Source organism: Bombina bombina, chromosome 4, assembly GCF_027579735.1.
Source record: "Bombina bombina isolate aBomBom1 chromosome 4, aBomBom1.pri, whole genome shotgun sequence".
NCBI classification, from domain to species: domain Eukaryota; kingdom Metazoa; phylum Chordata; class Amphibia; order Anura; family Bombinatoridae; genus Bombina; species Bombina bombina.
Genome location: NC_069502.1, coordinates 626052990 through 626075986, shown reverse-complemented (window position 1 = coordinate 626075986; position 22997 = coordinate 626052990). Strand labels below are relative to the sequence as shown.

The following is a 22997-nucleotide window of genomic DNA, read 5'->3' as shown; positions in this document are numbered from 1 at the left end:
TCCATATTTGTAATGCATTGAAGCACAGCACCTTTTACATTTTGCCAACACTCAAGGACATTTAAGTGTCCAGTAGTTTTGTGAAAATTTTACTGGACAGCTTGCTAAAATATTGGGCTTTCTGGTTGAATACTGGACTCCTGGTAACCATAGGGGTTCTTTACATCTGTGGTGTAATTTTATTATAGTTGTTCCTCTGTAATTTTAATGCAAATATACATTTTTCCATTAAATACATTTTTTGAAGAACAATTTTGGTATGATTTTTCATGTAATTTAACAATACAATTTTAATAATATACGCAACTTCCTCACAGGGAACCCATCTGCAATACACACTGTTCTCAAGATAAAAAAACTGGCTTCATAGTACTGGTGGTGAGATTTCCTAGAGAATCTCACACAAGCCCAGAGAAGTTTAGATGATTGGGCCCTAAGAGATAATGACAAATAGAAATATAAATGGTAGGCACTTTGCAACTGTATGTGTTTTTGCTAGAAATAATTTTTTTTTTTTCAAAATGCGACTATACTTGTAAGGTTTTAAACTTACTTTGTAATCATGATAAAGAAAAACATAAATTATGCTTACCTGATAATTTCATTTCCATCGAGGGGAGGAGAGTCCACGGCTTCATTCATTACTGTTGGGAATTAAGAACCTGGCCACCAGGAGGAGGCAAAGACTTAAATACCTCCCCCACTTCCCTCATCCCCCAGTCATTCTGCTGATGGAACAAGGAACAGTAGGAGAAATATTAGGGTATAAATGGTGCCAGAAGATAAATTAAATTAAGGTCCGCCCATCGGAGAAGCAAAAACGTTAAATTTGTAAAACTTTGTAAAAGTGTGTAAGGAGGACTAGGTAGCCGCCTTACAAATTTGCTCTAGAGAGGCCTCATTCTTGAAGGCCCAAGACGAAGCCACAGCTCTAGTCAAATGAGCCGTGATCCTCTAAGGAGGCTTATGTCCCGCTGTCTCATAGGCCAAGCGAATTAAGCTCCTCAACCAAAAGGACAAAGAAGTAGAAGAGGATTTCTGCCCCTTGTGCTTCCCTGAATACACCACAAAAAGAGATGTAGACTGTCTGAAATCCTTCATATCTTGAAGATAGAACTTCAGGGCACGAACCACATCCAGATTATGAAGTATCCTCTCCTTAGAAGAAGAAGGGTTAGGACACAAAGACGGAATCACTATTTCCTGATTGATGTTATGGTTAGACACCACCTTGGGAAGAAACCCCAAACCAGTGCGAAGCAGAGCCTTATCCGCATGAAAAACCAGATAAGGTGGCTCACATTGCAAGGCAGCCAGTTCAGATACTCTGCCTGCCGATGCAATGGCCAACAGGAAGAGAACCTTATGTCAATGGAATGCATAGGCTCAAACGGAACCCTCTGCAAAACCTTAAGGACCAAGTTTAAGCTCCATGGGGGAGTAGACTGTCTAAAGGCAGGCCTGATTCTAGACAGGGCCTGAACAAAGGATTGGATGTCAGGGAGCTCATCAAGTCTCCTGTGCAACAAGACTGACAAAGCCAAAATCTGTCCCTTTAAGGAACTAGCGGCAAGACCCTTCTCCAAACCGTCCTGGAGAAAGGACAGAATCTTGGATACCTTTATCTTATGCCAAGGATATCCATACTTCTCACACAAGGACAAGTAAGTCCTCCACACCTTATGGTAGATGTGATGAGTGACTGACATCCTTGCCTGAATTAGAGTATTATTATCATTTATTTGTATAGCGCCGCCAAATTCCGTAGCGCTGGGTACAATGATAGGGGTATACAATGACAAAGATTTGTGATAAAATACAAAACATAACAAAACTAAACAGATCTAGCACAGGAGGAAGAGGGACCTGCTCCGGAGAGCTCACAGTCTATAGGTTTAGGGTGCGGAGACATAAGGTTGGGGTAGCTTGTTACATCGATTGTATTTGCAGCATTGAGTCAGGCGGTTCATGTATTTGTATTAGTTTGGTTCGGATGCGGGATGGAGGAGAGATGGTAAGCCTCTCTGAATAGGTGGGTTTTCAAGGATCGTCTGAAGCTATACAAGGTTGGAGACTGTCTAATGGAGCGGGGTAGAGAGTTCCAGAGGATCAATCACACTTTCCGAAAAGGCTCTCTTGGCCAAGACTAGGCGTTCAATCTCCACGCAGTCAGAGAAACAAGATTTTGATGTTGAAATGGGCCCTTTTCCAGCAGATCCCTGCGACAGTGTAACCTCCACGTTGGAAAGGATGACATCCCCACCAGATCCGCAAACCACGTCCTCCGCGGCCACGACGGAGCAATCAGAATGGCCGAAGCCTGCTCCTGTTTGATTTGTGCCACAACACGGTGGAAGTGGTAACGGTGGAAAAATGTAAGCTAGGCTGAACCCCCAAGGCACCGCTAAGGCATCTATTAGCTCTGCCTGGGGATCCCTGGACCTCGACCCATATTAGGGTAGCTTGCAATTGAGTCTGGAAGCCATGAGATCTATCTCCGGTGTTCCCCACCTGAGACAAATCTCCTCAAACACTTCGGGGTGAAGGGACCATTCCCCCGTATGGAAGGATTGTCTGCTGAGAAAGTCTGCTTCCCAGTTGTCCACACCTGGAATGTGAATTGCTGAGGAGATCGAGCAGTTGTGGGACTCCACCCACTCCAAAATCCGAGACACCTCCCTCATAGCTAGGGAGCTCCTTGTACCCCCCTGATGGTTGATGTAAGCCACCGAGGTAATGTTTTCTGTCTGGAATCTGATTAAGGTGAACGGCCCCTGAAGAGGCCATGACTCCAGAGCATTGTACATTGCTCGGAGTTCCAGAATATTTATCGGAAGGAGAGACTCCTCCCAGGACCATTTTCCTTGTGCTATCCTGGCACCCCAAACAGCTCCCCATCCTGCCAGAATCGCATCCGTGGTCACAATCTCCCAGGATGGTCTCAAGAAGGTTGTCCCCATGGACAGTTGCTCCGGACGGATCCACCAAGAGAGGGTGATCCGAGTCCGAGCATCCATGCATATCTGCTGTGATAGATCTGAATGATCGCCATTCCACTGCCTCAACATGCACAATTGCGAATGGAATGACGGCTATGCTGGAAACCATGAGTCCGATCACCTCCCTACACTGAGCCACCGATGGGCTTGAGGAGGACTGAAGGACAAGACAACGCAATCTTCCTGCGTCATTGGTCTGTGAGAAACATTTTCATGGAAATAGAGTCTATTATCGTGCCCAGGAACTCCACACTGTTGCTGGGAACCAGGGAACTCTTTACTGAGTTGATCTTCCAACCGTGAGATTGGAGTGAAAGAAGAAGGGCCCTCGAATGATCCTCTGCTAGACTGAGCGACGGAACCTGAACTAGGATGTCGTCCAGATAGGGCGCCACAGCAATGCCTCTGGCTACCGCAAGTAGCACCCCCTGAACCTTCGTGAAGACTCTACGGGACAGAAACGCAAATCTCAGGAACTTGTGGTTCCTGTGGATTGGCACATGAAGGTGAGCGTCCTTCAAGTCTATGATTGTCATGAACTGTTCCTCTGGAACTAGGGGCAGAATAGATCTGATTGTTTTCATTTTGAACGATGGAACACTCAGAAACTTGTTTAAACACTTTAGGTCCAGAATCGTGCGGAACGCGCCCTCCTTCTTTGGAACCACAAAAAAAATTGAATAGTACCCTAGATCCCTCTCTTCTTTGGGGGACTGGTACGATAACACCTAGATAGGAGAGATCTCTCACACATTCTAGAAAGGCTTCTCTCTTTTCTGGTATCGAAGAGAGGTTTGATAGGAGGAATCTGCCCCTGGGCGGATGGGATATGAAACCCTATCATGTAACCCTGGGTGAAAACTTCCAGAACCCAAGGATCCTGGACGTCCTGCAACCAGACTTCTGAGAAAAGAGATAATCTGCCGCCTACTTGGTCCGGAGACCGGTCAGGTCATGCCGATTTAGTCTTGGTGGGCTTCTTGCTCTGCTTAGACTTGTTCCAAGAATCAGCTGGTTTCCAAGTTCCATTGGACTGGTCCACTTTCGCAGCGGGCTGTTGGTGCTGGGCCTTGTCTGCATGAAAGGGGCGAAAAGTAGATCCTTTAGGCTTAGCCTTCTTATCCTGTGGTAGGAAAGCTCCCTTGCCTCCCGTCACCGTGGATATGATCGAATCCAATCCTGGACTGAACAGAATCTTTCCTTGAAAAGGCAGGGACAACAGCCTCGACTTAGAGGTCATGTCCGCAGACCAAGACTTTAGCCACAGAGCCCTGCGAGCTAATACAGAAAAACCTGATACCTTAGGATTCAGGCGAATGATTTGCATATTAGCATCACATATGAAAGAATTGGCGATCTTCAGCGTCTTAATCTTTTTCTGTATCTCGTTGATGGAAGTCTCCCCCTCGACCATTTCACACAGGGATTCACACCAATATGTCGCAGCACCGGCGACCAAGACTGTTGTTGAAACATTTTCCTTAACATGTTTTCCAACTTTTTATCCATGGGCTCTTTAAACGATGAACTATCCTGGAGGGCAATAGTTGTCCGCTCTGCGAGCGTGGAGATAGCACCATCCACCTTAGGGACAGTACCCCACAGCTCTAGCTGAGAGACTGGGACGGGGAACAGCTTCTTAAAGGAAGAAGAAGGGGAAAAGGAAGAACCTATTCATTCTTAATAATATTTGCCATCTTAACAGAAACCGGAAAGGCTGAAGGCATCACCCTGTCCTCATATACCTTATCAAGCGATGGAATCGCAGGTTCTTCTGGAAGTTTCAGTTTCCGGAACCGCCAGAGTAGCAAGCACTTGTTTCAGCAAAAAGCGCAAATTTTCCATCCTAAACCTAAAGTCAGGCTCCTCCGCAGCCGGAGGTTTAGATGACACGGACTCCGACCCAGAAGGGGCCTCCTCCAAAGAGTCGGAGTGGGCCTCGTCATCGTATAACACCTCAGAAATTTCCACAGGCGTAGACAAACCCTGGGCCGGGCCCCCCTGATACGCCCTACGCTTTGACTTAGCAGAACGTGGTAAGGCATGGATCACTTTCGATACCGCCATTTGCAGTTGTTCTGCAAAATCTGTCGGCCAACAAATCTACTGTATCTTGCAGAAGTAATGGCTGGACCCTGGGGCGCTGCATGTGCAATTGGAGATGAATGCAGGGAACGCACCTCACGGGACGGGGAACCCTCAGAGGTGGACGGCTCAGTAGTACTAGACATCCCTATACTTTTAGATGTAGTAACTTTATTAAGGCATGTGGAACATAGTTGAGCAGGCTGCTCTACCAGAACCTCCTCACAATAAACACAGGAATGAGATCTTGTTAAAGAGGGAGGACCCTCTAATGCGTCAGAGTCCTCCACAGCTTGCACTTTTATTATGGACTTATAAAATGGAACCTTTATAACCTCCAATGGCCGGGGCACTCACCACCTCCTATGGCCCGGACTACAGAACCCGTTTCGTCTCCTGCGCCGCTGATCAACAGAGGAAGATAGATAGCCACACCCGGTCACATGGAATGCCCAGCAGGACCGCCCCTGCCTAAGGAGAAAACGTGCCAAAAAACTGTTTGCGCCATACTCCCATAAATCATCTGAAAGTTCCACAAATTGCCAGAGCCTTCTCTCGCACAGCAATGACACAATAAACAATATCATGTATAAACTCCCCCATTCAATAATCCCCTTACTAGGAATATTAACCCTCGATTCTATAAAGATAAAAAGGCGTCTTCCGTGTTATCATTATGTAATAAAAAATGAAAAGATCTTACCAGAATCTACGCCATGGAACAGGACACGTCCCTTCAAGTGTGACAGGTTAGTAGCCTCGCTCCCGACATGGACTTGAGTTTAAAAAGCAGGCAGCAAAACTCGTCAACGCTGATTGCTTGCGGAGCTGTTAATATGTGTCTGGATGTTTTCGCAGAAAGACTCTCCCTGCATCTCCGGACTCTAACTTTCGCCCAGGCTCTCACTGAGAGGCTGACAGGACTACTTAAAACTCCAGTCCCAATGCGAAGAGTACTACCCTCCATAAGAGACTTCTCCGATCTTCGGTACTTCTCTGCCGTCCTCCTGTGACGAAAGGCAAAGAATGACTGGGGGATGAGGGAAGTGGGGGAGGTATTATTATTATCATCAGGTATTTGTAGAGCGCCAACAGATTCTGCAGCGCTGATTTAAGTCTTTGGCTGAGGTGTCTATGCCTCCTCCTGGTGGCCAGGTTCTTAATTCCTAACAGTAATGAATTAAGCCGTGGACTCTCTTCCCCTTTAGATGAAAAACATGTGATTTAATATAACAAAGAATACCCATCTATTTTATTTGTGGCCTCCTGTTTTGACCCTTGTAGAATAAAATGTTAGTCTAGGTGTGTAAATAGATATTTGAATAACAAACATTCCCATATTCAAATATCTGTTGAAAACCAAATAGGACTTAAATTTCCAGGCACTAATATATTTGTTTTAATACAGTTACACCAAATAGGTGAAGCTCAGTCAGAATGTTCTCTGTTGGCTGAAATATCACCTAACCATATACACATTTCTTTTTTATGCCGATTGCTGAATTGTTCCAAAAGTAATGTAACTGAAGTGCTAAACAGTTTCATCTTATTATAGTTATTTTAGGAATCAGCCTTTTCCCCCCAAGAGTTTGTTTCTGGGAATGTAGTCATTAGGTAAATGTAATACAAAAATGACAGGTTTTCATTTGTTAGAGCATGTTGTTTTTTGCATTACTGACAACAGGGTAACCATGTGTTTAACAACCGCATGTGGATTAAACACTGGTAAAGTCCTGCTCAATAACAACAAGCAGAAAAGTAAACTTGAATTTAGAAATAAATAAATGATCACTTCAGAAATTCTATTTATGAGCTATGATTGGAGCTTGTCAGACTGTAGTTTGTACTGTATGCACTGCTTTAGCGTTAGAAGATGGGTGTGGAACTTAAAAAGGGATATTGTACACTAGATTTTTCTTTGCATAAATGTTTTGAAGATGATCCATTTATATAGCCCATCTGGGAGTGTTTTTGTAAAATGTCTAATGGGTCTTTTCATATGCAGGGAAGGAGAGACAGTGTCTGCTCATACTGATTTTCCAGACCCTTTAACTGGGTGTGCCAGACTAACCTCATCTACAGTGCTAAACTGGGAGCTTCTAAGTACGTTTTTAAACGGTTTTATACTGGATTTTTATTACAGTATCTGTGCATATTCTTCTTTATAATAGTGTCTATTACATGCAGTTATATGAAAATTGGTGTATACTGTCCCTTTAACACCATCTTAGCTCTATAGTATGTATAACAGCCATCAGACAAAATTGAATGGCACTAACCTGATCAAATAGCTGTTTGCCAGTTGTGTTGGGCTGAATGGCAAATTCCAGCTCAGCATCCATGGTAGTCACACGAACATTAACCTAGAAAAGAAAACAAAGACACCTGTGATGACATGCAATTAATGAATACATTTTAATAAGATAATGATGTGCAGGCTGCATATAAGACACATATATACTGCAAGAATATGAATTATAATATAATATAATATCATTTTAAGCAACTTTCTAATTTACTTCTATTATCTAATTTGTTTCACATGGGTGAGCCAATCACAATCGGTAAATATATATGCAGCCACCAATCAGCAGCTAGACTCTAGGTTCTTTGCTGTTCCTGAGCTTACCTAGATAAACTGTTCAGCAAAGGATACCTTGAGAAGGAAGCAAATTAACTAATAGAAGTAAATTGGAAAGTTTTTTTAAAATGGTATGTTCTGTCTAAATCATGAAAGATCATTTTTGGGTTTCATGTCCCTTTAAGTTCCTGTTTTATGCTAAACAGCAGACATATGATAATTTAGTATTCTAGTGTTTGGATGGTCTGACACTGTTATCTTCATTATACAAGCTTACCATGATCAGATAAAAATACAGAAGCACAACAAATGTCCGAAAAACAAACTATATTCTAATCATTTTCAGCTTATGAATATTATATGGTTCATAGCTGTGCCTCTGTCTCTAGACTGTATTCCTGCAACCAGCAGACTGTTCTAGTTGGGGATCAAGTTTACTTCTAGAAGGAATTCAACTTCTACAGAAATTTCTAGAGAGAAGCAACAGGGAATTAGCTCAATAACAGCTGCCTAGTGTTCTGAGCATGCTCAGTGCTCTCTCTAGTGATTATGCACAGGCTAGGATTTTTTTTCTCCTCCTATATGCTGTTTTCTGAGCACGCCCAGAGTACTTGGTAGCTGTAAACCAATGAAACAGCAGCTTCTATTTTTTTAAAATATAAAAATATTCCACTTTTTTGCCTAAAAAAATAAGAAAAAGCTATTTACATTTAAAACAGCAGAAAATGTATTCTGCAGTATTCCAATTCATCGGCTGAGCTTTATGGTCTATAGGGATGGTATCTAATTTTGTTTTTGTAAAAAGTAGGTTTTTTTTCAGCACAGCAACATTAAATAAAGCGTTTTTAAACCTACTTATTTAGAAACAATACACAATGTACAATGTCTCTTGTATACAGATTTAAATAAAAAAAAAAAAGTCCTATATTTAAACAATACTCACAAAACCTTACAGACAGATTTGTAAAGAATACAAAAAAAACTTGAGTTTAAATACATTACAAATTAGAAAAGACAACACTACATTCAAAATTAGCAAGGGATGTTATTAAACTGATAAATTAGTATGTCCGCTACATAAAATTGACCGATTACTCCAGAACACTCCAATCCTTTTGCTGCTACAATGGTAACATTTGCAGCTTTATAATTAGAGAGAACTATGGACATATAATATAATTACACATCAAAATTTTTGTTAGCATTATTGTGGGTTTTAAAATAAAGCAGCTTATAAAAGTTATTGGTCTAACTTGTTAAATGAACTGCCTTTTGTGACGATTATTTTCCTAGTGGAAAATAACTCAGGAATGTCCTGTCAGCAATAAGGAATTAACTCCATAGTAGAAAATATAGTTCCATGCTTTATAGGTTTATGAACGGACGATGAAAGAAAGCACCCAAGGCTGAATTAGCAAAACTAAAGCTGGCAGATGCAGAATGTTAAATCCATCACTTTCCTTAAATGTAATAATATAGGATTACTTTACAGCAGGATTTCATGTTTAAGATAATCACTCTTAGAAGCCAGAAAGTGGACAAAAAGAATATTATAATGTTAAATCAATAAAGGTTGGAATGGCAACACTCAGAAATATCATCAGATTAAGAATGCCAGTGTGAGAATAGCAATAATCGTATTGCTGAACATGTCTCCAAGAATAGAAAACGTTTGTTAACCCCTTGGATACTAGAGAGGGCTACATTACATTTTTATGCCCTGAACATCTTCATGTTTAATGGAACATAAGATACCATTGAATAGAATGCAGTCTTAGGCAAAATAAAAGTTTATATATGAACAAGTATGGTCAAATTTACAAAAGTAAGTAGAAAGGAATATTTATTTATTGGGCTGCCATTGAAAGCTTAACTTTTCTGTGCAGATAAATGGTCTGCCACAAAGACCTGTGTTACAGTGGGTATGCTGGAATATTGGAATCTCATGTAGCATCTGATAATCAAATAACTTTCATATTATGTAAATTATGAATAGGTCTACCTGCTAATCTTACAGCTCAGTAAACTGAGTTAGAGGCCAGTGCACCCAATCAAGCGATATTCTAGCATGGCAGCTGCTCTCCCCCCCCCCCTGAATAAATAGAAGATATTTTGTTGTGTGAAGAACGTTGGAATTTGAAATAATCATTTTTCATGTCAGGCACTTGAGAAAATGCGATCAGGTTTGAGCAACTTCTTGGGTGTTCGTTTTTTTTACCACTTTTCGTTCTCCATTGAAGTCTATGGTTGAATAGATTAACGTGGTTGCAATATTGTAATTTTGGCTGTTTGCGCTTGTTGGGTTAGCAAAAACTTTGTATTATCAACTTGTAATACTCGCGGTACCCGACATACGCAAAAATCAGAAGCACAGTTAGCGCGCAACAGGAGCAATAATTAGCGCTTCATGTGTAATCTAGCCCTAAGTCGGGACAAGGGAGTCAAAATGAAAACTTCATAATTTAGATAGAGTCTGATTTTTTTTTTTAAATAAACTCCAAAACTTTATAATTTATTTAAATTATCAAACTTAACCAATTTCTCTTGATATCCCTTAGTTGAAGCTTAGTTCCTTTCAATGACAGTATAGGTGAGGTCATGACAATGCACATTCATTTTGCAGTATATGTTAGAATCGTTGTTCAGACATTCCTTCCATATACTGCTCAAGACCCATGCACGCTCCTAAGCTTGCCATGGAAAGGGGCTACGTTTTAACAAAGCTTTTTTAATTGTGCATTCTGACTCATGTCCCTTTAAATACTGTCTGCGACAAACACGATTTGCATCTCTTTATACACCCTTGCATCATGTGTAGTGATAAATACTTCATTGTTACTAAACAGTAGAATACACTGCATGGAAATCCCTTAATAAGTTTTGAATTTCCATAATGATTAAGGATTTCCCCATTATAATTTATGTTTGATAATTTTACAAGGAGGTGATGACATATGTAGTGAACAAGCATGAAATCCTATTGAATTCATTCACGTTGCTATTTACTCATCAGTTGAATAGAAAGGTTAATAAACACAGAAAATGAGGACATGCACCGGCCATCTGGCAAATGTATACTACAGTGTTCCTAATATTATGTTTATTAAAAATATCTGAACATTCCCTACAAATACACAGCCTGAGAAGCAGTAAAATGTAATAATAAATGGTAATAATATCGATAAATAATCATAGTGCAAGATTACAAGACATAAGAGACCTACGTGGAAAATAGTTTGTGTAAAATCATTACTAGGTTTTTGTCAAGGCTCGTATTAAAAACACAACAGTGATTTTTGTTGCATTTTAAACTGTATTACTTTTTCTTTGACAGGATTTCCCTGTGCTTTAATAAACCTACTTTTGTTTTCTCCACCAGCCAGTCAGCAATTGATAATTCAGTATTAGTTGTGCACAAAATACATTTCAAGGTAGATTACTTTTTTTTTGTTATCTAAAAATACATGCGCTAATATTTAGGGTATGTCATTTTACAAAGGGATTAAACACAGCTCTGGACAATGGACAGAGACAATGAAGTACAAATTAAACTGTCATGATACAAATTACATCATTTAAAAAATCTTTTCGTTTTACTTAAATTAGCAAATTTGCCTGCTTTTCTTGCTATGCTTACCTGAAACAGCACCACCACAAGGGCGCCAATGGCCTAGTCCAGTCACCAATTAGGACAAATATATAATCAAGTTGAACTCACAGTAGACAACCTGTTAAATTGGCTATTGCAAGGAGCTATTCACAGTCATCAAGGAATTCTCCAATCCCAACAGCGACACCAACGACATCCCGCCCTCCCAGGACCTCTGTGATAACCTTGCAATGTACTTCCACCCCAAGAGCGACAACATCTATGACAGCTTCACGCCCCAGAACTCAACCAACACCGCCTACCCACCAACTCCCACCGATACCTCACCCAAATACACCACCGCCTACCCCCCCACAGACCATCTGGAGCCCCCTCACCACAGAGGACACCATCAGAATCATGAGATCGATCCACTCCGGAACACCCTCGGACCCATGCCCGCATCACATTTCCAACAAAGCGGGTAACACCATGGGCCCCGAGCTCTGCAGCACCATCAACTGCTCCATCGAAACCGGCACCTTCCCGGATTATTGGAAGCACGCAGAATTAAAACCCCTACTGAAAAAACCCACGGCTGACCCCAATGACCCGAAGAACTACCGCCCAATCTCTTTGCTCCCCTTTGCGGCCAAAGTCATTGAGAAGTCCATCAATGCGCAACTCGTTGACTACATGGAAGCCAACCACACCCTGGACCCCTCCCAATCCGGTTTCAGGAGCAACCACAGCACCGAGATCGCCCTCCTCGTCGCCACAGATGACATCCTCGCCTTACTCAAACGAGGAGAGACCGCCGCCCTCATTCTTCTAGACCTCTCAGCAGCATTAGACACTGTCTCCCACCTCACCCTCCGCAACCATCTACACGATGCCGGCATACGCGACAAAGCCCTGGAATGGATCACCTCCTTCCTCACCGGCAGAACCCAGAAAGTTAGACTCCCACCCTTCACCTCCAAGCCCACAGAAATCGGCTGCAGTGTACCCCAAGGCTCTTCATTGAGCCCCACCCTATTCAACATCTACATAGCCCCCTCTCGCCGCCATTGCCCGACGACACAACCTCAACATTGTCTCCTACGCCGACGACATCCAGCTAATCATCTCACTCACCAGTGACCCCACCACCGCCAAGAGAAACGTCCATGAAGGGCTGACAGCAGTCGCCAACTGGATGAGCTACAACTGGCTAAAGCTGAATGCAGACAAGACCGAAGTCCTCCTCGGTCCTACCACATCCGCTTGGAATAACTCCTGGTGGCCCACAGCCCTCAGACACCCTCCAACCACCACCGACCATGCACGAAATCTAGGCGTCATCCTGGACTTATCGCTCTCCATGGACCGGCAAATCAACGCCGTCTCTTCTACATGCTTCCACACACTCCACCTGCTGCGAAAGATCTTCAAATGGATCCCAACCGAGACCAGGAAGACTGTCACTCACGCCCTCGTCAGCAGCCGACTGGACTATGGTAATGCACTCTACGCCGGCACCACCATCAAGCTCCAAAAGAAACTACAGCACATCCAGAACTCCTCGGCCAGACTAATCTTTGACATCACCAAACACCTGGGACTTGCACTGGCTCCCCATCAACAAAAGAATAACCTTCAAGCTTCTCACCCACGCATTCAAGGCCCTCCACAACATCGGTTCTAAATACTTGAACCACGTTACCTAACTAAGTTCAGAAAGGACCTCAAGACCTGGCTCTTCGACTGAACTGCAACCCTCAGCGCCTTGAGACCCTTACGGGTGAATAGCCGCGCTTTACAAGAACCTGATAGATAGATTGATAGATAGAAGCATAACCCAGGTCCTAAACCAAAAATGGTCTGGCTCCTAAGCTTTACATTCCAGCTATTTTAAATAAAAATAGCAAAAGAACAATGAAAAATTGATAATAGGAGTAAATTAGAAAGTTGCTTAAAATTGCATGCTCTATCTGAACCATAAAATAAAAAAATTGGGTTTAGTATCCCTTTAAGCCTGATCTCTAACTGGCCCCACTGCTTTATTAGTGAACAGTGGCACACCTTGAAATTATAATAACTTTTTATTATGTATGAAAATTCATTTAACAAACATATTGTAAAATATTTTTTAAAACCATTTTCTAGAAGAAACAAAAAAACAAAACACTTTTCTGTCCCTTTTAGAGAAGATGTGTAGGAAACCTCTACCTAAGGGTCCATTCCTGAGTGAGCCTATTTCAACGATTACAGAAAACACTCTCATTGTATTTCAAAAATATTATTTTGTAAATAAATGGTCACTGCATTAGACTTACAGCTGACCTAGCAAAGATAATATTATTATTGTTCTAATATAGGTGTTGACAAATTTATATCACACTTGGGAACCAGCCACATATGTGAAGAGCTAGACAAGCAAGTGTGTATATAAGTAATACACAGTTGTAAGGAACCTAGTAAAAGCCAAGGAGGAAAAGCTTATTATTTATGGATGTTTGCTCAGCAATTCTATTCACTGTTTTGCTTGGGTTGGCTGTACCAGCCTTACGTAGGTTACGGTTACTAGGACAAGTTATGACACTCACCATTTTGAAACTTGGTAAATATTAGTGGTAACATATGATTGAAGCTTAGAGGATTGTGGTTGTGTCTCTCTGTTTTATTGTAGATGTAAGGTTTTCACAGGAAGTGCTGTTTTTGAAGTTTGTCAATAGTTTGTGAAATGAGGTCGACTCTCAAGCTATAGAGCCAAATATTCTCTATTGTTCTTTTATTGTTGACACTTAGCATAAACTTATATCAACAGAACACTCTATTCTATTTGTTTTCCAATATACAATATATACATATATTTAAAGGGATAGTAAACCCCAACATTTTATTTTATGATTCAGATAGAACATACAATTTTAAACAACTTTGCAATTTAATTCTATTATCAAATTTTCTTCATTCTCTTGTTATCCATTGCTGAAGGGACAGCATTGCACTACTGACAGGAAGCTGAAAATATCTATTAAGCCAATCACAAGAGACAAATGTGTGCAGGCACCAATTAGCAGCAGCTCCCACTAGTGTATGATATGTGCATATTCATTTTTTAACAAGGGATACTAAGAGAACAAAGCACATTTGAAAATAGAAGTGAATTTAAAAGTGTCTTAAAATGACATGCTCTGACTCATGTAAGTGTAATTTTGACTTTCCTATCCTTTTAATACTGATAACAGACAATATTATTTTCTCTGTACATGCTACACAACTGGCCTTTTAGATGTGACGAAGAAAATAAAAGTAAGAAGCAGGCAGGGCAACCCTTAGCATTTACAGGGCCTTGGGCAAGACAGAATTCTAGCCCTCCCTCTGTATGGCTAAAGTGTGTCCTACATAAGTAATAAAACTATATATTACACCTCCTGATACCATAATAAATTAAATACAAGATGCATATTGTACCTACTCACACCCTCAAACCCAATGAGCAGGCCTGGGCCAGCAAGCATTCAAAGTTATCTAAGTGACGCTAAATGTGCAGAAATATATTACAGGAAAAGCAGGGAAAATATGTAATTAAAGTAAATTGTATTTAACTATGCAAATTAAAAAGTCGGTTAAAATTGCTTTTAGCAAACTGGTTTTCAAACCTGTCCTCAGGCTCCTTAACAGGCCACATTTTGTGGATATCTGAACTGGAGCACAGGTGAAACAATCAGCTGATTAGTAAACTTGGTTATTTTACCTGCTCTCATCCATGGTAATCCTGAAAACCTGGTCTGTTGTGGAGGCCCAAGGACAGGTTTAAAAACCAGTGCTCTAGCAGAACAAGTACATTTCCATGTCCCCTTAAAGGGACAGTCAAGTCCAAAAAAAAACTTTCATGTTTCAAATAGGGCATGTAATTTTAAACAACTTTCCAATTTACTTTTATCAACAATTTTGCTGTGTTCTCTTGGTATTCTAGTTGAAAGCAAACCTAGGAAAGCACATATGATAATTTCTAAGCCCTTGAAGGCCGCCTCTATTTTATTTACTTTTCACAGCAGGGGAGAGCAAGCTCAAGTAGGCCATATAGATAGCATTGTAATCACGCTCGTGGCAGACACTGCACTAATTGGCTAAAATGCAAGTCAATAGATAACTAAAAGTCATGTGATTAGGGGCAGTCAGAAGATGCTTAGATACAAGTTAGTCACAGAAGTAAAAAGTGTATTAATATAACAGTGTTGGTTTTGCAAAACTGGGGAATGGGTAATAAAGGGATTATCTATCTTTTTAAACAACAAAACTTCTGGTGTTAACTGTCCCTTTAAGTAAAAAATTCATGGGGGTTTAATTTTGAGATTATTGTTCCCTTAAACGTTTAAACTATTAGAGGTGAAAGTCAAAAAACTTATGATTCAGGAAGAGTGTACAGTTTAATGACACTTTGCAATTTACTTCCATTATCATATTTTGCAGTCTTTTTATATGCACACTTTCTGGAGAACACGATCCTACTGAGCATGTGCACAAGCTCACAGGGTATACGTATACTAGTCTTGTGATTGGCTGATGTCTGTCACATGATGCAAAGGGCCCCAAAATGGGAGAAAATATTAATTTGCCAGAAAAAAAAAATCTACTGCTTATTTCAAATTCAGAGTAGGTGTTAAATCATTGTCTTTTTATTATGTACTTCTACTGCATTTAGTGGTAGATCATCGGATTTTCCAAGCTAGAATACATCTACATATACAGTTAATCAAAAACACAAAGCTGACAAGATTATTTATGAGAAGTTGCATAAAGTTGTAGGATATTCATAACCCACCTTTGTACACCAGGGTGCAAGGTTTCTATTATGAGATTCTGAGTCATACGGTTCAGACTGATGACTAAAAAAAGTCTCTACATATAAATGAAATGCTCAATAAAAGGAGCGGTTTATATGCTTTTTGACGGAAACATGCTGAATTCCCAAAGCAATGTTACAGATCTAAATGACTGGAGAAACAATAATGAAAGCATCAGAGGAATCTACAGTAATTTCACTTTTTATTTTAATTACAATATTTTATTCTTCTTTGGTGCATAGTTCAGACTTAAAGGGACAGTACAGATTGTTATACACAATGTTTAGTTATGAGTAATGAAACAACTTTGCAATATACTTTAATTATTTATTTTGCCCCCTTTTAATAACTTAGCTCTTAAAACTGAACATGAAAAGCACCCTGCTTATTTCTCAAGGCTAACTCTATATCAGTGCTTCCCAAACGCCGTCCTCACGTACCCCCAACAGGAAATGTTTTTATTATAGCTGAACTAGTGCATAGGCGAAGTAATCAGCTGATCAGTAACCATGGTTACTAACCTGCTCTCACCCATCAGCTGATTATTTCACCTGTGTACTAGTTCATCTTTAATGAAAACCTGGCATGTTGGGGGTATGTGAGGACCGCGTATGGGAAACACTGCTCTATACAGTATATCTGTGCCTAATTGGCTTTAACTGATAACTGCAAAACAGACTACTTTATACTAACTTAATGACTGTGGCTAGCCTTGTTGTCTGCAGACTAAAGCCCAGATTGGCTCCTCCAAATAAGGAAAATAGTGGGTGGAGTTTGTCTATTGAAAACGAATTGCATTAAAAAAGGTTGTTCATTTGTTTTAAGAATGTTAAAACTTGGTTGATATGTTATTCTATAACAGCAATGTCTTGTAATTACAAGTTATTTATTGTCCCTTTAAAAGTCACATGAGCCGAGAAAGGGAATGAAAGTTTCCCCAAAATAATAGTGTGGTCAAGGCAAACCACAATAGAAAATTAGCAAAAATAGATTATTTTTTTTGGTTGTACCATTATTACATTTTTGAGCAACAATTATTGATAAAATAAATTATTCTGTTGTTTTAGTCTAATATTTTTTAAACACAGATAATAAAAGTTAAGTTTTATTTTTATATTTATAAAAAAAAATAAAAAAATCAAAGAATCTATTTTGTTTAGTGCATCACCCAGCATTCTTAGGTGACTTAAGTTAATCAAACCCTGTATAAAGGCACACTCAATGTCAGACATAAGAAAGAAATGAAAAGGAATAAATTAGTAACTGTATGACAATATTCTTTGACATTGGGGATAAAGGGACAGTAAAGTCAAAATTAAACTTTAGTGATTGAGATAGAGCATTGTTTCTCAACCCGAGTCATAAAGTATCCCCAACAGGTCAGGTTTCATTATAGCTGAGCCAATGCACAGGTGAAATAATCAGCCGATGGATCATAGCAGGTTAGTAACCATGGTGTTACTGATCAGCTGATTACTTCATCTGTGCACTGGTTCAGCTATAATGAAAACGTGGAAAATCCAAGGTCAGAACCAATTGGGCAACAAACAGAGTGAAATCAGCAGTTAGAAGAATGGTCAAAGGAGGTCCAAGTCACAAGCCAGAATGTGACATCCAAAAATAATAGTTCAAGGCACACCCACGAAATAAACTCAATACTAGGGCAATGAGACAGAGAAACTGAATGGCATTTAAAGGAAAAAAGGCGCCAAAGATGATGCGAGAATGATGCGTCGAGAATGACACAAGATGTACTGTGTCATAACAATGCAACTTGGCAACCCGGCGTCAAAACAGTGTCATGGCAACTCGGAGTCATAACACGTGTCTATCGCAGTAGTGTTTGTAACTATGTATAACATTGCTATAAACAGTGTTGCAAACACTGATGGCAGGTGGCTACAGACACATGCATGCTCCTGATCTCACCTAGGATTGCTTCTTAACAAAGGATACAAAGAAAACTAAGCAAAACTGATCATTTAAGTAAATTGGAAAGTTGTTTAAAATGATGTGCTCTATCCAATCCATTTAAGTTTGTTCGTAAAGGGACAGTAAAGTCAAAATCAAACACATCAATCCCTTCAGTTTCCTACATTTTATAGATAAAAGATGGGATTTACACAGTACTGTTTCACTAATTGCACCGTGTGACTACAAAAATTTCTGCTTAAAGTGAAGGTCCATTTTGATGAATTAGTGCCCCGTTTTTAATAAACCTAATAAAAACAATCAAAATTGACATTTCACTCTTTTTTCAAAAACTTACCTTTTAATCCTGAATGCCGCTCCAGCGATTCCCCCGGCCATTGGAAGCCTCTGCCAACGTCAGAAATCAGGCTTCCTCCAATCACAACTTCCCCCCCCCCCCCCCCCGGGGGAATCTTGGCCTGATGCAACGCTGTGATTGGAGGAAGCCAGATTCGTCATTTTGGACCCGCAAAGACGGCTTGCGACAAGCGGAGGAAGTGCTGGAGTGGCTGCCAGGATTAAAAGGTAAATCTTTGAAGAAAATGGTGAAATGTCAATTTTGATGAATTAAAGTGCCCTTGTTTTTAATAGGTTTATTAAAAACCGGGCAATAATTCATCAAAATGGACCTTCACTTTAAAGGGACAGTAAAGTAAACATGAAGGGACAGATTACAAGTGGAGCGCAAAATTGCACTTGTGATATTTGCGTTCCACTTAGTAATACAGGCGCACGCAAATGTGCAACGATATTACAGGTCCAGCGCATTGCAGGGAATCTTTGCGCTCACAAGAGCACACTTCAATAGGCTCCAATGGGAGCCTTGTTCTCATGCCGTAACCACAGTAGAGAACCTAGCACAGCGAAGGAGGTAAGTCGTGCAGCGATGGGCAGCAAAGTGTAAATATATATATATATGTATATGAATATAAGATAAACATACTCAACAGGCTTTTCAAGTGGTATGTGTCTGGACGGCAAAACAAGGCAACGTTTGCTTTCAAAATGCAAGTTTTAAAAACTTTTAAACACTTTGCAAAGTAGTCAATTATTACGGATATATAATATAAACACATTAAAAATAAAAAATTCTTAAGGAACATGAAAGTGCAATATAAATGGCTGATTAGGGCTATTTCACATTTGGCACCGATTATATTCCTTAAATATTATAGGGATCAGCAGTGTATTAATATGGCTCATATTTAGAGCAAGATTGCAAGTGGAGTGCTAAATTAGTGGCTCGCGGTAGCAATTAGCGATCAGAAAGTTAACCAGAGATCGAATTTTCTAAAAGTGCCCCAAATGCCCTCAAAATAGAAAGACGTAGCATTTTTTAAATAAAAAACAACTGCACTAGGCTGTTTTTGGGGTCTAAAGTTAGTGGGAGTGGGGTATAAGAAAAAAAATACGGCACTGAAATCATATTAACTCATAAATATATATGTATATAGTCATATACATAAATATTTAAAAAAAATATGCTGCCATCGCTGCGCTACTTACCTCTTTGCTGCGCAAGGTTCTGATGCCGTCTTTCAGAGCCTATGGAAGTGTGTTCTCGTGAGCGAAATGCTCATTAAAGTGCGCTGGTATTACACAGTGGAGAGCAAATGTCACTTTCATGAAAGCGATATTTAGCGATCCACTTGTAATCTGACCCTTAGTGTATTAATATGGCTCATATTTTGATGGAATTGTTGTAGATTTTTTTGGAACCTGTCATCTGGACACTGGATTACTGCCCAGTTCTACAGACAATTAACGGCAGGGTGAGGTTAGATTAGGTTTAACTATACCTATATTGTTATATTGTCTAAATGTAGAGACATTTGATAAAAATCAAGCAAACAAGAAAAATAAAGCATTGAGTTCTATTTTAGTGAAACTCACATTAATATTACTTAAAAAAAGTCAAGAAACAACTTATTGTGAGGTTACGCATACGTAAATGTGTGTTTACTCTTCATTTTTTTTCTTTTTTTCTCACAGAGGCAAAATTTATCTTCATCTGCAGCAGCTTCACCTACTAGAAAATTATATGTACACACACAGAAATTTTACTTTTTCCTTTCACTAACTTTGAGTGGACTAGTAACTTTTTCCCTCTGGCAAGTAGCTTTTAACCCCTGACTAGTAAACCATAGTGATATTTTGTGTGTGTGTATATATATATATATATATATATATATATATATATATATATATATATGATATGCAACATTCCAGAGACATCTTCACCATTGTGGTAACATTTTAAAATGTTAATGTAACTTTGTTTCAGATCTCCAGTACAACCCAGAGACATTTGGGGCGAGATTACATATGCGGCACAAGCTTCAGCATAACTGCTGAAAGCCACGCCGCCTGTAATTTCACCTCGCACATTGAGGTATCACATAAACCCCCGCTGGGAGTTCATAAAGTGCCGTAAATCTGATAAATTAGCGATGTCCAGAAATGAGCGTAAATACAAAGTTCTGGAGTCGCCAGTGACTTACGGCACTTTAGAAGCTGCAAGCACCAAAGAAAATAAAACCAAATGTCAAATCTCCCGTAAAAGTCTAACCCGCCTCCCAAAAATAAAATTGACATGTAAAAACCCCTATATCCACCATCAAACCCACATCGGAACTAATAATAAAAGTATTAACCCCTAAACCGGCAACTCTCATAGAAACATAGATATTGACGGCAGATAAGAGCCATAGGCCCAGCAAGTCTGCCCGATATTACCTAACAGTATAAACTTATCTAGTTCGTAGGATAGTCCCCCACGGTGTTTGCCATTACTACCTCTTGAGGAGGTTTATTCCATAAACCAATCACTCTTTCTGTAAAGAGGTGCTTCCTCAAATTACTCCTGAATCTACTACCCTTTAGCTTGAGCTCATGACCCCTTGTTCTTGAATTTTCCATTTTATGTAAAATATCCACAGCCTCAGTTTTACTAAGCCCTTTAACGTACTTGAAAGTTGCTATCATATCACCTCTTTCCCTTCTCTCCTCTAAGCTATACATATTTAGGTCATTGAGCCTATCCTGGTAAGTTTTATTTTTTAGACCATGTACCATTTTGGTAGCCCTCCTTTGCACAGATTCAAGTTTGTTTATATCCTTCTGAAGATATGGCCTCCCGAACTGCACACAATACTCAAGATGAGGGCTAACTAATGATCTATAAAGTGGCATAAGAACCTTACTATTTCTGCTGCAAATACCTCTACCAATACATCCAAGCATTCTGCTAGCCTTACTCGCTGCATTACTACATTGTTTACTAAGTTTTAAATCATCTGAAATAATACTCCACAACTCAATGTCTAATTAAACTATTTAACCCCTAATCAGCCATTCAACCACATCGCAAAGTCCCTATTAAAACTATTAACCCCTAATCTGTCATTAACCCACATCGCAAAGTATCTATTAAAACTATTAACCCCCTAATCCACCATTAACCCGCATCGCAACAAACCTTATAAATCTATTAACCCCTAATCCGCCAAACCCACACAACGCAATAATCCTAATAAAACTATTAAGACCTAAACTGCCAAACCCACACAACGTAATAATCCTTATAAAACCATTAACCCCTAAACTGCCAACCCCCCACGCAAATAACTAAATTACTAAGCCTATAACCTAACACCTCCTAAATTAACCCCAATTATCTAAATTAAAAAAATACTAAATTACAAACAATTAAAATAAAATGCTGTAACAAAATACAGCTGTTTGATTTATTAGCATTCTCCTTCAATAGTGCATACCCTTTAAATATAGCTTATTACTGTTTTCTGAGCTCTGATACTGAGCATAAAAGCTCTATGACACTATTTTTATACCATGACTCTTCATCAGTGTCACCAAGTAAACATAGTTTGTAACTACAGTACAATTACTAAACAATACACCTATTTACATTCATGGCCATAGTAAAGCTACAGGCAAGTGGGATTAAAAAAACAGACAAGATTAAAAACACCTACGCACAAAGCAATCTTTTAAAACCTGGTGAAATGAAGCAGATGCACATGATTAACTTCAGCATCAACAACTACACATTACCTTTGTAAACAAAATATTTCACTCTATGAAATCCTGTTTTTTCCACAATTCTGTTGATGTACTACAATGTAAAATATAGTGATACCTATACTGTAAAATGCAACAATGTTATTATTGTTTAGAAACATACACCAATGAACAACCTATACTTTGCATATCAGGAAACCCCAACATTTTCTTTCATGATTAGGATAGAACATACAATTTTAATTACATTTTCAATTTACTTATAGTATCATATATGCCTTATTATCTTATCATTTGCTGAAGGAACAGCATTGCACTACTGGCAGCTATCTGGACCCATCTAGTTAGCCAAACACAAGAGACTAATGTGTGCAGGCACCAATCAGCAGCTAGCCCCCACTAGTGTAGGATATGTGTGTATTATTTTTCAACAAGGGAAACAAAGAGAACTAAGCACATTTGAAAATAGAAGTGACTTAAAATGACATGCTCTATCTGAATCATGCAAGTATAATTTGGACTATCATATCCTTTTAATTTGTCTCTTCTCTCCTTTCACCCACGTTATCCCTCCATCTATATGTTTCTCTGTCTAAGCTCTTTCTTCTTCTTTTTCCTTCTACCTTGTTGCCATACTCACTCACCTTCTCTTTATATTTTCCTTTAATTTCCTCAGCGATCACCTGACTACACAGACAAAATTCATATATTTTTTAAGTAAGGGGCTTTATTAGGGGTCTCTAGACAAAACAGATTTTTTTTAAATTAACAATAAATGTCCCATTACCAAGTAAATCCCCATATGTAGTGCTTGTAATGTCTTTCCAAGACCACCACCATTTGAAAGAGCAGGTGATTTTCTTTCAAATGAGGGGTCTTGGATGTCTGCTGCTAGT

General features: G+C 39.5%; 1 protein-coding gene across 1 annotated transcript in view; it reads right to left on the bottom strand.

The window, feature by feature from the left end:
• EZR (ezrin) overlaps positions 1-22997 on the bottom strand; it is a 142440-nt gene that overhangs the window by 58337 nt on the left and 61106 nt on the right. Inside the window, exon 3 of the mRNA XM_053710652.1 lies at positions 7364-7447. Within this exon, the coding sequence (XP_053566627.1) occupies positions 7364-7447 (84 nt within the window). The remainder of the gene's footprint in view (positions 1-7363; positions 7448-22997) is intronic.